The 16,256-nt window shown below is 39.6% G+C and overlaps 1 protein-coding gene across 1 annotated transcript in view; it reads right to left on the bottom strand.

Annotated features, from left to right (window-relative positions):
• The window catches only part of LOC140492226 (dedicator of cytokinesis protein 2-like), a 731,998-nt gene that overhangs the window by 488,775 nt on the left and 226,967 nt on the right, over nucleotides 1–16,256 (bottom strand). Inside the window, exon 23 of the mRNA XM_072591134.1 lies at nucleotides 671–779. Within this exon, the coding sequence (XP_072447235.1) occupies nucleotides 671–779 (109 nt within the window). The remainder of the gene's footprint in view (nucleotides 1–670; nucleotides 780–16,256) is intronic.

Here is a 16,256-nt window from a genome sequence, read left to right as displayed (position 1 = left end):
ATTTTAAAAGTGAGTTGTAGCAGGTGTTCATGCACACTGCCCTTTATTTCCTGTACTAAGATGCATGCAATGCACTTGTGTCATGTGCCATCTTGTATCCTGTGATGTTGCCATGTGGATATTCTTTACTCAGCCAGAGATCATTACAATAAGGGCAGGAGTTAAAAAGTTTACGTATCTCTTAATTTATTAAACAATCTTTCCATTCAAACATCTTTATTTATCTTAATTTGGAGGTGTCAGTGTTGGACTGGGCTGTACCAAGTTAAAAATCACACAACACCAGGTTATAGTCCAACAGGTTAATTTGGAAGCACTAGCTTTCGGAACGCTGCTTGTTCATCAGGTGGTTCGCTCCTAAAGTTAGTGCTTAAACTATAAGCTGGAGTTGTGTGACTTTTAATTTTGTTTTATCTTAAAAACCTTGCTTTTGTTGTGTTCTACCTTTTAATTCTGCATTTTGGATATTGGATGGTTAGAACCACTGTTATAAAATATGTTCACCATTTACAATGATTTCCAGGGATGTAACCTGGAACGTAAATGATGGACTTTATTGCAATCATCTTTTACTCCTCCTATGACTCATCATGAGGGCAGTCTACCTTCTAGTGTTTGCAATCAATCCCATTTATATATGCAACATTTTCAGTTTCATTGGCTAACTGACCTGCAATAGGATTGTGGTCACTTGCTGACTTTTCATCAGGTTATTGATGGACTCAAATAGTTTTTTCAGGGATTCTTCGAACTCAACCTGTTCCTTCTCTTCATACAGTCTGGAACAAAGAAAAAGGGTTTGTTTATAGATAGGGTGACAAACATGTTTTTTTTAAAATCAAAATTGCTGCTCAATAAGATCTAATTATCAAAAACACAAAGACTTGGCATATTTATATAAAATTAGTGAATCGCTGAGAAATTGCTTACATTAACAGACAGATAGTTTTGTCTTAATTATTAGCTATTCACTCACGACTCTGAGTGGGAACTCTCGTTCAAGGATCTGATGTGGCAATGTGCTTATTCAAAGATTCATAGAGTCATACAACATGGAAACAGACCCTTCGGTTCAATGCGTCCATGCTGACCATGTTTCCCAAACTAAACTAGTTCCGTTTGCCTGCATTTGACCCATGATCCTCTCAGCCTTTGCTATTCATGTACACAAGTCTTTTAAATGTTGCAAATGTACTCGCAGCCATCACTTCCTCTAGCAGCTCGTTCCATACATGCACCACTCTCTGTGTGAAAAAGTCACCCCTCATGTCCCTCCTAAATTTTGCCCCTCACCTTAAAATTATGCCTCTAGTTTTGAACTCCCCTACCCTCTGTCAATACCATGTTAAACCCAATCAGTTAAATGGTGCTGGTGTGGTTGGAATATGAAGGCAATTTCCCTCTACCCTTTAGCTAAATGTACCTTGTTTTCTGATGTAAGTCTAAAGACCCAACTCATTGACAACTCAACAACTAAGAAGAGCCGACATGCAAGTTCCAACTAAGGGTTGTATCCGTAGCTCTGTCTTCTTTCCATTTATCACAGTGTATTTGTTGCTCAAAACGTGGTCTGCTCTTCAGCAGGGAAATCAAACGTGCTTTGTGGAACTTTATAATTCAGCCTGCAAACATGACCTTGAGTTTCCAATCAGTAGTAATTTTAATTCTCTACCTTCGATACACAGTCATCTTTTTGAACCACCTGGGATATCTTGTGTAGTTTCACTGTCACCAATCCTTTTGGTGGTGTTAATCTAAGCTACTGAGACCAAATGAGGAAGGATTCCCCATAAGTGTCAGGCAAAAAGAGAGCAAAATTTTGAAAGGTTTAATATAGATACGATCCCTACAGTGTGTAAACAGGCCCTTCAGCCCAACAAATCCACACTGATCTTCCGAAGAGTAATCCACCCAGACCCATTTCCCTACCCTATATTTACGCCTGGGTAATGTACCTAATCCACACATCCCTGAACACTGTGGGCAATTCAGCATGGCTAATCCACCCTAACCTGCACATCCTTGGATTGTGTGAGGAAACGGAGCACCCAAAGGAAACCCAAGCAGAGACGGGGAGAATGTGCAAATTCTATGCAGGCAATTGCCGGAGGCTGGAATCAAACCTGGGTCCCTGGTGCTGCGAGACAGCAGTACTAATCACTGAGCCACCACCCACTTGCTACTATCACTTAATAGCAGGCAATAGCCCTTCTGAGAGATATGATGGTCTCATTAAAGGTATCAGGCTCAATCCAAGAACAAGTTCTCATTATTACTGCTGAAATATTCTCATACAGCATTGGTATAAGAACCAAAGCAGAACAGATGGATGGAATCAATCTCATGACATCAGTTAAATTCAGGTAGTAACTACTTCGTATGAGCTCTCCCTCCAGGCACTTTATTTTTCTAATTGTTAAGTTTTTTATAATGTTTCAGATAAGGAAAGTGGGTTTACTACCACATCTCCCTCACCTCCCTACACTCGCATTCCAAAGTTTCTTAGACTTTGTTGGGACGCAAGTTTACTGCTGAAGAACAAAATATTTAGGTACAGTCCAATGCAGTTCTAGAATCTTGGTGGACTTTAATTTCTCACAGGTTATGAATGAATTGTTTCATCTAGAGAAATGTTAGTTTCCTCTATTTGAGCAAGAGAACATATCATTTATAAACCAGTTAAACTTCAGCTTTTGATATTATGACAAAGTACCTATATAAATGTTCCTTCCATTCGTGCTCGTCTTCTTTTGGATAAGATCATCATCTTTTCATATTCAATCATCAACCATCGTGTTGTTGTGTTCCTATCAGACAGTTAAGTTGGCTGCAACAGGAGTCAACTACTAACTCCTAGTGGGTGTGATGTCAAGGATATCTGATGGTCAGTTTTGAAGAGTTTGAAAGAATTGAATAATATCTTCAAACCTCTTAGATTAGTAGTGTCTTCCAATTTCTCATTGGTGAAGAGCTATTGGACACCAATGTAAATAAGTGTGAATGGTATGTTTTTCTCTTTAGTTCAGAGACCTTTGAAGCAATTCTCTTCCTGAGTGAAATTACTGTAATTACTAGTATTTGCTTCGGAGCTGGTTGAAGTTATTCAAGGTACTGCAGGATATGAAGAGTGTAATGTGTTTCTGCTGAGAAGGGAGAAGTTTGATTTCTGATAATGTTCTTCTGTTCCCTGCATTTTAAGAGGTGTCTCAGCATTCCTTTCCTTTTCAGCAGTATTCTGCCTGTAACAGGCATCTCTCTCTGAAAGTTGCAATTTCATTCTCCTGAATAAAGGAATTTTTCAGATTAACTATTAACACTTGCTTAAGTACTAAACTTGAATTAGTTGGATGACCGCTGACCTGCATAATCTCTTTCACATTCATGTAAATTAATGAACAACTTTTAAGAAAGTTTCATTCGTATATTCCAAAGTTGATACATCATCACATAATATAGGTTAATGAGGCAAATCTTGGGTTTTCTTCCAATGTATTTGCTGTGAAGCATTTGCTTCTTTTTGCACATTAGCATGATTGATTCAATGGGTCAGCAGTTGTTTTTGACTCTTGAACAGTTTTTTTTTAAATACCCAGCTTCCGTACAGAAGTTGCATTGACATGATGAAGCTGGAGATTATTTCTGCCAGTGCACATTTTTTTAAACTCCACACTTAGACTCATAGGGTCATAGAAATGTACATCACGGAAACAAACCCTTTGGTCCAACTCATCCATGCCGACCAGATATCCTAACCCAATCTCGTCCCATTTGCCAACACAAGAAAACTTTGAGCATCGAAGGGATCCAAAGACATTTGTCTTGGTCAATCCTGTGATGTTCTGCTGTTTTTGAATCTTAGAAGCTTGATGAATCTTCTTGAGTAAGTTTAACTTTCTGTTCCCATCACACTTTTGTGCTATTTTGAAATTTTGCATTTTACTGCTATCTGAATAGTTCATTCCAATCTGACACCTTATTTTGACAGTATCTTATCTAAAATAAATCGATCAGAAATTCCAATGACATCTCTGTCTTCAGGTTAGGTCCAAATGGTGGCTCAGTGGTTGGCACTGCTGCCTCACAGCACCAGGGACCAGGGTTCAATTCCAGCCTCAGACGACTGTCTGTGTGGAGTTTGCACATTCTGCCTGTGCCTTGTGTGGGTTTACTCTGGTTTCCTTCCACAGTGCAGGTCAGGTGAATTGGCCATGCTAAATTGCCCATAGTGTTAGGTACATTAGGCAGAGGGAAATGGGTCTCTGTGGGTTACTCTTCGGACAGTCAGTGTGGGCTTGTTGGGCTGAAGGGTCTGTTTTCACACTGTAGGGAATCTAATCTAATGATGGTCACAACATTCTGACAATGGGCAAAAATGATTAATAAAGTTTTCAACGGGTTCTCCTGAAAGATGTATTCTTCTGTTAAATCCTGCTCTCCTCATTGCAATTGGTACTTGATGTTAAGTAGTTGTCAAATATCCTTACAATATTATTAAAAGTTCTGGTGTCTTCTTTTGTATTGTCACTTTAAAACATGACTCGCAACCTGACACACAGAGTAAAGAAACATAGTTGTTTTTCTCTGGATTCTTTTTTGAGATCTGGAATCATTTTTAAATTGTCTGTCCCATATAGACCAACTCAATTCACCATCTGAAGGATCAATGATTTTAAACCTGCATGGAGCTGCAATATCTTTCTCCACTTTTGCTTACTTAATTAGTGTCGTCTCTCTTAATTGAAGATCTACTTGAAAGCTGTTGTAGGAAATCCATCTTTTTTTCAGGATGATGTAGTTCAGTGTTTTAAATTAGATAAGAACCAGAACAGGAATAGGCTAATCAGCCCTTGAGGAGAAAGTGAGGACTGCAGATGCTGGAGATCAGAGCTGAAAATGTGTTGCTGGAAAAGTGCAGCAGGTCAGGCAGCATCCAAGGAGCAGGAGAATCGACGTTTCAGGCATGACCTCTTTTCCTGAAGAAGGGTTCATGATCAAAACATCGATTCTCCTGCTCCTTGGATGCTGCCTGACCTGCTGCCCTTTTCCAGCAACACATTTTCAGCTCTGATCAGCCCTTGAGCCTACTGTACCATTCAATACGATCACGGCTCTCAGCAATTACTTTAGTTGTATAAAAAGTTAAGTCCTCTTCTGGAAAGATATTGAAGATGAATTGCTAATTAAAACTTACTCTTAAGAGCTTTTAGATATTCTTATGATATTTCTGAAGAGTTTTGACTTCGATCTTCTAACTTTTTAAAACTTTTCTTTAATGATTGCCAATTAAAGTTGAAAAGTGTCTAAAAGTATCAGAATTTATCTTATATTTACTGTAAAAGTTATTTTCAAGTATCTCATCTTCAGTGAGATCCTTTATAATGAAGAAGTATGTCAGACACCTTCCCTTTTGTTCTTTTCTCCAATCTCTCCCTTAAATCTAATACATTTCTAATTTCCTTACTTCAGATGTTATGTCACCACCCTAAAACATTACCACTGCCTCCTTTGCCACAGATGCTGCAAGACCAGCTAAATGTTTTGAACATTTTTTGTTCTTATCACTAGGATTCTATTTTGTTTTGCGAGTTGGAAATCAAAGTGCAAGACCCAAGTCTGTAGAGTAGGATGCCAAAGATTGAAAAGAGGAAAGAACAGCAAACACACAGAACAGTAAAGGACATGCAATGGATTATGTATTTGAAGCCTGAGGACCTAGGGTAGCAAGGAGTTCCCGTAGGGTTAAGGTTTGGGTGACCTTAGTGTTATGGACCAGGCCAGACCCTCTCAAAACATTTCGAGAAGGTAGCCCAAATCCTAACCATTCTATTTGTTTTAAGCAGGTGTATAGTGGATATTCCAGGAGTGATGCAACTGGCCCAACCACTTGGTTTTAAACAAAACAGAATCTATTTACAGATGACTGAGTGAGACATGAACAAAAGAGAACCGAATTTAGAATATCTTAACCTATCTGAAAACTCAATCGACTCTATCGCAATTTACTGACGCTGTTCCAAATACTTGCAACATCCCCATAAACAACCCTTGGTAAATAAAGGTAAAATCTAACCCAGGTTCTTACAGGAAGATGTTGGAGAGAGTGAGGATCAATGTGGAGCTGCTTCTTTGGGTCCCCAGCAGCTTCTTTGGGTCCCCAGCTAAAACTTGACCAGCTGCTGCAAACAAAACAGCCAGACTGCTAAAACCAAACCAGATCCTGAACCAGGAGAACTGGCCACTCCCTTTTCATTGTACATGTCTCTTAAAACAAAACACGTAAAATCTTTTGCTAGTAGATTGTCCAGATGTATCAGAACCTCTACCTTTACAACCCCTCTGAAAAAAAAGGACAACATAACCTTGTTAAAGAAGTAGCATCAATACAATAGGAAATGATGCACTGAGTATTGAATTCAATACAATGAGAATTCAAAGTGGAAGAGAGGGTTTTATTTAGAAACCAAAGTTTCAAAGAAACAGAAGAGTAACATTTAGAGTTGCAATTATTTATGAAAAGAAAGAAATATGAGCGATCATGACTTGCTAGAGTAGTGCACTGGAAATTAGGTCTCAACTATTCCTAGAGCTGTCACCATTGTGAAAAAAATTAAGTCAATCTATCCAATGTTCCCAGAATTGAAGGTGCTGTAAATCAGAAACATAAACAGAAATTCCTGGAAAAGCTCAGCAGGTCTGGCAGCATTTGTGGAGAGAAATCAGAGATAACGTTTCAGGTGAAGTGACCCTTCCTCAGCTCGGACCTGCTGAGCTTTTGCAGTAATTTCTGTTTATGCCCCCAATTTATCTGTCGAGTGAACTCAGGTTAGAAAAAAAACTCTCCCCAGGTTTCTATAATTAACAAGAAAACAGCTATTTATTGCAAATGGCTGTTTTAACCAATAGTACAAAAGAAATATGATTTCCTAACTTATAGTTCATTGTAATTTAACCACCTTCAAAAATCACATGTGTGGAAATTCAACCTCACTAAAGAAACTCATCAGACCACATCGATCTTCTAAGATATAATAACAGCAAAACATAATCTGATAGACCACGACAAAATATCTTTTGAACCCTTTGATGCTAGACATTTTCTTGCAGAAGAGGAGTTAAGAAAAGTGCACCATCTTTAAAATTTTCCTGCACACATGCAGACGGACTCACAAAGAGACAACTTGACATGGATTTTAAGGATCAGAAAGAAATCAGAGAAATAGAGCCCAGAAGTACCACAGGATTGGATGATTTGTCTTCTTTCTCTTCCTTTCAACTCTCTAATGCTAACACAAAGTTGCTTGCATACCAACATTCAGTCTTTCAATCACTGATTGTGAATGTCCCTATGTCTGAAGGTGATTTTCGCTTTCTCCCCTCGACAAGGGAATTTGCAGAGGATGGTGAGTGGTTACTGGATGTGTTACTGGAGACTATTAAGTACTTCCACAGTAAAGAGAGACTCAGACATTTATGATGGTTTTAGGTGGATGTCCAGCTGCAATATGTCAAGCAATTGTCCACTCGTTCTGATTTTGGTCCCACTGTTTCAGGGAATAAAAAAAAACAACTTTGCATCTACCTCACAACATGATTGAGTAAAACTGCAGCACTCTCTTTGAACTGTCACCTTGGTGTAAAGCAATATCTTACTTTTCTAGTCCACCAATGAAAAGTAAAAGGAATTAAAGCTACCTATTTGCTACAGTTGGGAGGAGAAGAAAATGTTTGTTTAAATATCAAATTAAGGAATGTAGCACTGACGGTCGTTATTATGCCTGTGCGGTCTTTCAAAAGAGTTTACCATTTTGCAGTGATTGGAATCTGGTGGATCGCGTTGACTATGACGTCTTGATTAGCATTGATAAACTGGGCCAATCAGGGAGCTCTGGCTGATAGATATAAACAGGGGATTCAGACAGTCTCCTGATCTCAGGGACTGACTCAAAGCTGGCTGGACACTGCCAGTATACTGTGCAAGTGTAAACAAAGAGACATTTGGTGACAGGATGCCGGCCTCTGTGAATATATTTCACACTTCCATCATTTCTCTTCTCAGGGCTTTTAAAATTTTCTTTTGCAAACATTTAATAGCTTTCTATGTAAAATACATGAAGGATTCTATTTTACAGAGTCAATCTCCTAACCACCATCGTTGCAAAATTTCATCTTCACCTCTTTCACTTTTCTCATCACTCTGCATTGAACGAAATATCTCCACTGCAACACCTTATGGGGAACATTTAAAAACTCATATACACAGCATCCATTGAGTTTCTTTCACTATACTCTTGCTATTTCCTCAAAAAGAGTTTAAGTTTGTCAGACATGATTTGCCTTTTACAAGTCACTGATGCCTATACTTAATTACTGATTGATTTATTGTTGTCACATGTACTGAGATACAGTGAAAAGTGCTGTTTTGTGTGCTATACAAGCAGATCATACCATTCAAAGTGCAGAACAGAGTGCGGAATATTGTGTTACAGCCACACAGAAAGTTCAGAGAGAGAGAGAGAGATCAGAATTAACATTTGAGATGTCGGTTCAAAAGTCTGATAACAGTGGGGAAGAAGCTGTTAAGCTATATTCTAAGCTAGAATTAATTTTTAATTGTATCACAAGTTAAAGCAATAAATCCATTGATGATATTACCCTGACTAATGCACATTTAGTTGGTTATTTCTTACTTTTATTGGACAGAATATATTGCAGAAGCAACAATCTGACCTAACTGTGATACCCAAGATAAACTTTAATGAAAAGAATGACTTCTATTCGTATAGTTCCTCTGAAGACTTCAGAAAACCTCAAAATGTTTTGGAGCTGACAAAGTACTTTTGATGGACAGTCATTGCTGTGATGCAGGGCCATGTAGGAGCCACGTTATGTCCCTTATGGGCCACAAATCATCATAAGGAAATGAACTAACAACCTGACTTAGTCATGCTGGTTGAGGAAATTAGAGTCATAGAGTCATGCAGCATGCAAACAGACCCTTCAGTTCAACCGGTTCGTGCCAAACATAATCCCAAACGAAAGCAGTCCCACCTGCCTGTGCGTGGCCTATATCCCTCCAAACATTTCTTATTTATGTACTTATCCAACTGTCTTTTAAACTTTGCAATTGTGCCCACATCCATTACTTCCTCTGAAAGTTCATTCCACACATGAACCAGCCTCTGTGTACAAAAAAAAGTCTCTCATGTCTTTTTAAAATCTTTCTCCTCTTACCTTAAAATATGCCCCTTAATCTTGAAATCCCCCACCACAGGAGTTAAAAATAACACCTGCCACTCACCTTATCTATGCCTGTCATGATTTTATAAACCTCCATAAGGTCACCTCTCAATCTCCCATGTTCTAGTGAACAAGGTCCCAGTCTATCCAGCCCCTTCCTTTTCCCTCAAACCTTCCATTCCCTGCAATATCCTAGCAAATCTTCTCTGAACTCGCTCTAGCTTAACCATATCCCTCCTAGAACAGGGCTACCAAAGACTACACACAGTGATTCAGAAGGGGCCTCACCAATGTCCCGTACAACCTCAACATGAAGTGAAGTCATTGGGACAACTGCCAAGACTGTGGTGCTGGAAGAGCACAGCAGGTCAGGCAGCATTTGAGGAGCAGGAGAATCGACGTTTCGGGGAAAAATCTGACCTGCTGTGCTTTTCCACCACCACACTCTTGGCCCTACAGTCCTCACTTTCGCCTCATTGGGAAAACTCTCTAGCTTTTCCTTGAAATGGTGTGATATGATCTTTCACATCTACCCAAGAGACAGCTAGGAACTCCACACAACATTGAGTCAGAATGACCGGGGCCTCTGACAAATGAGCTCTCCCTGATGGAGGAGATATGAAACCACAACTTTCTCACTCCAGGATAAGAGTGCTACTCATTGATTGGTAAACAAGGAATCTGACACAGATAGAGGAGCCACAATCAAAAACTTAATTGTTTTCTGAAGCTAGCAAAGGAAGCAATAAAGCAGACTGGTTGTGGAAGAGAGTTCCAGAGAAAGAATATATTGACATCAATCTCTTGAGATGGTATTAGCTCGCGAGTTCATCTCTTAATGCAAATCTGTGTTTTCAATCCTCAACCTTAATCCAAGGCAATTTCCATTAGTGCATTATTCAAACCACATTTATTTTCTGTCCTTCAGAAAAGAAGCTAACCCAATCTAAAACCATAGGCTGCAATGGATCAGGTCGACATTAATGACAGCACAGCATTATTGAAGTAAGTGCAGGGAGTTCTGCTGGTGTCCTAGCCAAAATCCTGTTTGAACTCACAGTAACAAAGCAGTTGAATTGGCTATTCATTACACTTATCCTTTCTGTTTTTACCCCACATGACAAATGATGGGTCGTTCCAAAAAAAAATACCAACAGATAGGAAAGAGGATTCTCTGTCAATATAAATTTTTTTTATAGGTGTGTAGATTTTGAAATAACACAGGAGCTTGTATTTAAATTGTCGCCCTGACAGAGTAAAACATCCAGAGGAGTTTAACAAAATCATCAATTAATATTTCTCACAATGAGTCACAGAAGGAGAGGCATAATCAAGAGATCGGTCCATTTTTAAGTGGAATTTTAAAGGAAAGAGGAGTTGCAAGGCCACATGCTTTAGGGATTAATTAATTAAAGCTTAATTATACATTCTACTAATTTCTGAATAACACATCTTGCAAAAAAAATTGTTATGAATGATCTCCTTCTGGACTGTAAAATTATATGAATCTATGATCCCATGTTGGTTATAACTCCTCGATACCCCCCTCACCTTCTTAAATAATGAAATGGCTGTGTCATTTAACAATCTGGAACAGATTCCAAATCAAAAGAACTTCAAAAGATCCATTGATAGCGTCAATTTGATCACCTAGCTCCTGTAAAACCCTGAATGGAAATCATGTCATCCTGAGAATTGTCCCTTTATAATTCCATTGGTTTGGACTGGATTTTTTTTTAGGCTGAGTGATAGCTACACTGAGTGTTTTGGAGTGATTCTCACCATATCCCACCACACCCGCCTCATTAACAACATCCTATGGCAATGCTCACGTCCAATTCCATCCCCCGTCTTATCACGTGCCATTTGCAGAGTAATCTGCCACTCACCAGACATCTATTGAAAGATTTTGCAATGTCGTCATATTTAACAGCTTGTGCTGCAAGCTATCCACCTGTACCTGCCCTTTCTGATATTTATACTGAACATTGCCAAGAGAGGGGGAGATTGTAACCCCAATTGGTGGGTATGTGACCTGGAAGCCCTGCTGGCCAGGGTGGTGCTGTCATGGGATTTGTGCTCCCCCTAGGACCAGTAGTTGAGACCATGATACCTGACCATGCCAGCCTGATCCAAGGTTGCCTCCTAAGTTAGAGTTGTCTCAATCAACTGCAGGAATGAGCACTGTATGACGAAGGCTGTGCCAGCATAAATGCCAACATCTTTGCTCTGATAGCTGACAATAATTTGAGGCTGGTAATTCTGATAGAGGGGATCAAAATGCTCAATGGCTAAAGTAAGGCTGCTAGGAGTGTGCAGGTGCATGCAGAAGTGGGTGGGCACTCTGACAGTGAGCAAAGAGCGCACAGATGCAGCCTGTTGCAGTCCATGAGTTGGGTGCTCATAGTGTCCTCGTGGTGTTAGCAAATGCAGCATGAAGTGCAGATACACGTGGATTGTTACTGTGCCATGAGCGCTCACTGAGGTTGGCACATGTCAGATGATAATGTCCCTGGGCAGGGCCTGTGTGTACTCCCTGCCCCCCTCCCCCCCCCCCCCCCCCCCCCCCCCGAATGTGCCCTGAGAAGCAGGTGCCCATGAGCATGGAGGTCCCTTTGGTGCAAGTTGCGAGCTGACATCACCAAGGACCTGTTCAGATGTTCAAGTCAAGAAGTCGCAATGTCTGGTTTATTTCCTGCATTTGATAAGATGGGGAGCTAAGTATCAATGAGGTGATTTGGGCCATAACTAAAGCATTCAGCAAGTTAGAATTCCCCCTTTACTGGCAATTCTTAACTCTGCTTCATCTGACCACTCAGCAAATGTATAAAAGATACAGCAAGATAGGCCTCACCAGACTTGTCTGATTTGTTCACAGGTTTTGCCATAGTCCACACTGCTCAGGCCCCTATAAGAATCCATGAGCTCCTCCATTAATATCATTTTGCATCTGCTAATGTCAATGCATCAGCATCCCTAATTCAATATTAGTTTCCATACTGTGGAAATGGAAAAATATTCATTTTCCACTGTTGCAAAATGAAGATACAAAGTAATGATTCAGTGTTTGCTACTTTTTATTTACATCTGCAGCATCATTGTTATCTGTTTACGAAGTTAAAAATCACACAAGGCCAGGCTATAATCCAACAGGTTTATTTGGAAGCACTAGCTTTTGGAGCGCTGCTCTTTCATCTGGTGGTTGTGAAGCAAGATCATAAGACACAGATTTTATAGCAAAAGATTGCAGTGACATGCAGCCAAAATGATATATTGAACAAACATAGACTGTTGTTAAATCTTTCATCTTTTAGAATGATGAAAGAGCAGCGCTCTGAAAGCTCGTGCTTCCATATAAACCTGTTGGACTTTAGCCTAGTGTTGTGTGATTCTTAACTTCGTAAACAGATAACAATGATGCTGCTGATGTAAATTAAAAGCGAAAAACATTGAATCATTACTTTGTATCTGCATTTTGCGGCAGTGGGAAATGAAAATTTATCCAGTTCGATAGTATGAAAACCAATACTGGCTCCTCCACATCTGTTTTCATGGTAAGTACATTGTTCCAGATTATCTCGTTTTTCTTAATACCATTGCAAAAACATTTGCTTTAATTTTTTTAAACTTTCTTTTCTCTCTCTTTCTGTGGCTTTTGTGATCTGCTGTAATTTTGACATTGTTCCCTGTGCTATGCATTTTCTTTTTCATTATGGATAGGATCGTCCTTTAGTCTTATGCTAGCTCTTGCCTCTTTCAAGTTGACTATGGATAGTTTTTTTTTCCCAGCAAGCAGATCTGATCTGTTTTTTTAGTTTAGTTTAGTTAGGGCATGATGATTGGTGCAGTCTTGGAGGGCAGAAGGGCCTGTTCCCGTGCTATTATTTACTTTATCCTTTACATCCGGGTACAAAATGCTTCTATTTGACATTAAATTCTTTTTAAAGACTATCCTTCAAGGCAGAAGGTGGTAGAGGGTTGTTTGTCAGACAGGAGGTCTGTGAGCAGCAGTGTTCCACAGGGATCGGTATTGAGTCCACTTTTGTCTGTCATTTATATAAATGATTTGAATGAGAATATAGGAGGCGTGGTTAGTAAGTTTGTGGATGACACCAAAATTGGTTGTATAGTATTCAGTGAAGAAGAAGGTTATCTAAGATACCAAAGAGATTGTAATCAATTGGATCATTGGGCTGAGGAGTGATAGATGGAGTTTAATTTGGGTAACTGTGAGGAATTGTATGTTGATAAAACAAACAAGGGCATGACTTATACAGTTAATGTTCAGGCCCTGGATACTGTTGTCGAACAAAGGGAGCTAGAGGGTTCAAGTATAAATTTCAAACAATTGTGTCACAGATATACGGGGTGGTTAAGAAGGCTAAGATCTTTGAGTATAGGAGTTGAGACATGATGTTGAAGTTGCACAGGACGTTGGTGAGGCCTCTTTTGGAGTACTGTGTCCAGTTCTGGTCGTCCTGCTATAGGAAGGATATTATTAAATTGGAGAGGGTTCAGAAAAGATTGAGCAAGGTGTTGCAGGGAATTGAGGGTTTGAGATATAAAAATAGGCTGAACAGGCTGGGACCCTTTTCACTGGAGCTGGGGAGCTTCAGGGGTGAGGTTTATACAATCATGAGGAGCATAGCTAAGATGACTATCAAAGGTCTTTTCCCCAGGATTGGGGTGCTCAGAACTAAAGGGCATAGTTTTAAGGCAAGAGGAGAACAGTTTTAAAAGGACATGAGGGGAATTTTTTTTTACACAGACAGTGGTTCATGTGTTCAATGAACTGCCTGGGGAAGTGGGTGATTGCAGGTACAGTTACAACGTTTAAAAGACATTTGGATAAGTTCATGAATAAGAAAGGTTTAGGGGAATATGGGCCAAATGCAAGCAAGTGGGACTAGTTTAGCTTGGGAACATGGTTGGTGTGGATTAGTGGAAGCACCTCTTTCCAGGCTATGTGATGCTATGACTCTGACTCTAATTGCCTGCCATTTTAATCATGAACAGATTGGTCCAGCTCACTTCAAACAGGCTCCATCTTATTGCCCTGGAGCTAGTCTTAGTTAAATCTCAGATCCTAGTTGCTGTTAAAAGTTTTACCCTTTCAAACATTACATTGAACTCAACCGCAACATGGTCGTTGGTGGGTAAATGTTCATTCGTGTTTGGATTGTTCACTAAGACTTCATTGGTCATTATTACATTTCACTTGACTATCCCTTTTTTTTTAAACATGGCAAGTAGAGCTGCAGAAAACTATCCTCTGTATATTCACAACATTTACCACTTTTCTCATATAGGCAGGTCTGCACATTTCAATCTATGAAAATTAAAATCACCCATTAAAAGCATTCTACCTTTACTTTTTACCTTCTGTCTTTACTTGCCAATCCCTGCATTTATAGAATCGACCACCTAACAGTTTACCACAGTTTACAACAGTTTACCATTTATATACCCCACTTCCGTCTTAAATTCTTTTTTATTTCTTAAATACATCAATAAGGTGTGCACTTCTTCCTCCCATTATACACAAGGGGCTCTAAGGAGACCAGTGCGTTCAACGATATGAGGGTGCTATGTTTGGATTGAGTTGCTCCTATCTTATTTATCTAGCAGTAATGCAGAGATATTCTAAATTCAAATAGTTTATTTACACGGCTTAACCGGTCTTCGAACTTCACGAAATTTTCAAGACACCAAAAGGCAGAGTAGGGAGCAGCATGTGCAATCTTTCTCCAGTATTGTCTCTCTGAGAGTTAGGAATCAGTGACTTGACTCTTTAACTTCATTCAAAGGCCAAAGCGTTCAGTCACTCTACAAGGATTTATGATCAGACAAGCATAATCAAACACCACTGAAAGCTGCTGATAGTTTGAGAAGGGTAAGGAAGAATAGCTCACCCAGAAATGTCATTTGATGAGGTGCAGGGCAGGGTCCTGAAGTCAATTATGAAACATCAAGAAAAAGAAGCATAGATTTGGGGAGGCATTAACACATTCACATTGATCACTTCCTGATAATTCACTAGCTGTGTTAATACTCTCTTTTTGTTTTCAGTTTCAGAAACAAATTGTTCACATTCATATGAGCTCTCAGAAGCATCTAACTCAGTTTTAATGAATTGTTCTGTAGCATTGTCTCTTTAACTGGTGAGTAGAGCTGCCAGATGAATGACAGCATGCCTGATGGTACCCTGCTCCATCAGTACTGAGCTGAAGGGTCATTCCTCGATGACACACTCCAGGTCTTGAACCCAGGACATTCTGACTCTGAAGCAGGAGTTTGGTCACATGAGTGAAGCCGACTCTCTGGAAGTTCAAACACCTTCTGTTGAGAATAGTAACATGTACCCATTGCCTTTACGATGGAATTCAGCTAGAAGCTTTGACAGAATAAAGACACTTTGTTAAATTTCTTTTTATCCACCCTGTATAATTATTTGCCTAATTGGCTCTTTGTCATAATACATCAGTGCTATTTCCAAGTAGAGAGGGTGTAAGAAGCACTTCCATCTGCATAATTATCCATTATTTAAATGAGCTTTACTATCCATTACTGGGCTGAAAATGTGTTGCTGGAAAAGCGCAGCAGGTCAGGCAGCATCCAAGGAGCAGGAGAATCGACGTTTCGGGCTCATGCCCGAAACGTCGATTCTCCTGTTCCTTGGATGCTGCCTGACCTGCGGCGCTTTTCCAGCAACACATTTTCAACTCTGATCTCCAGCATCTGCAGTCCTCACTTTCTCCTATCCATTACTGAGGACAAGTATATACTGTACCTCCTTCTTACAGTTAACTGTCTTTGGCATCAGCTTTCACCGGAACCTCTGCACGAATATCAGAAACCAAATTCTTTAAGTCTAAAGATGATCAAGCAATAGTCTTGGCAAATTGATTAAGGAGATGTTTACTGTATTCCAACAGTTTATGAATCGTTTTATAAAATTCCACTTCTTCCTTTGAAAGTAAAGTATGAATGCCTTTTAAAATATACATCCTTTTAGACCA

This window comes from Chiloscyllium punctatum, chromosome 20 (genome assembly GCF_047496795.1).
Source record: "Chiloscyllium punctatum isolate Juve2018m chromosome 20, sChiPun1.3, whole genome shotgun sequence".
NCBI classification, from domain to species: domain Eukaryota; kingdom Metazoa; phylum Chordata; class Chondrichthyes; order Orectolobiformes; family Hemiscylliidae; genus Chiloscyllium; species Chiloscyllium punctatum.
This window is presented reverse-complemented; position numbering and strand designations above follow the sequence as displayed.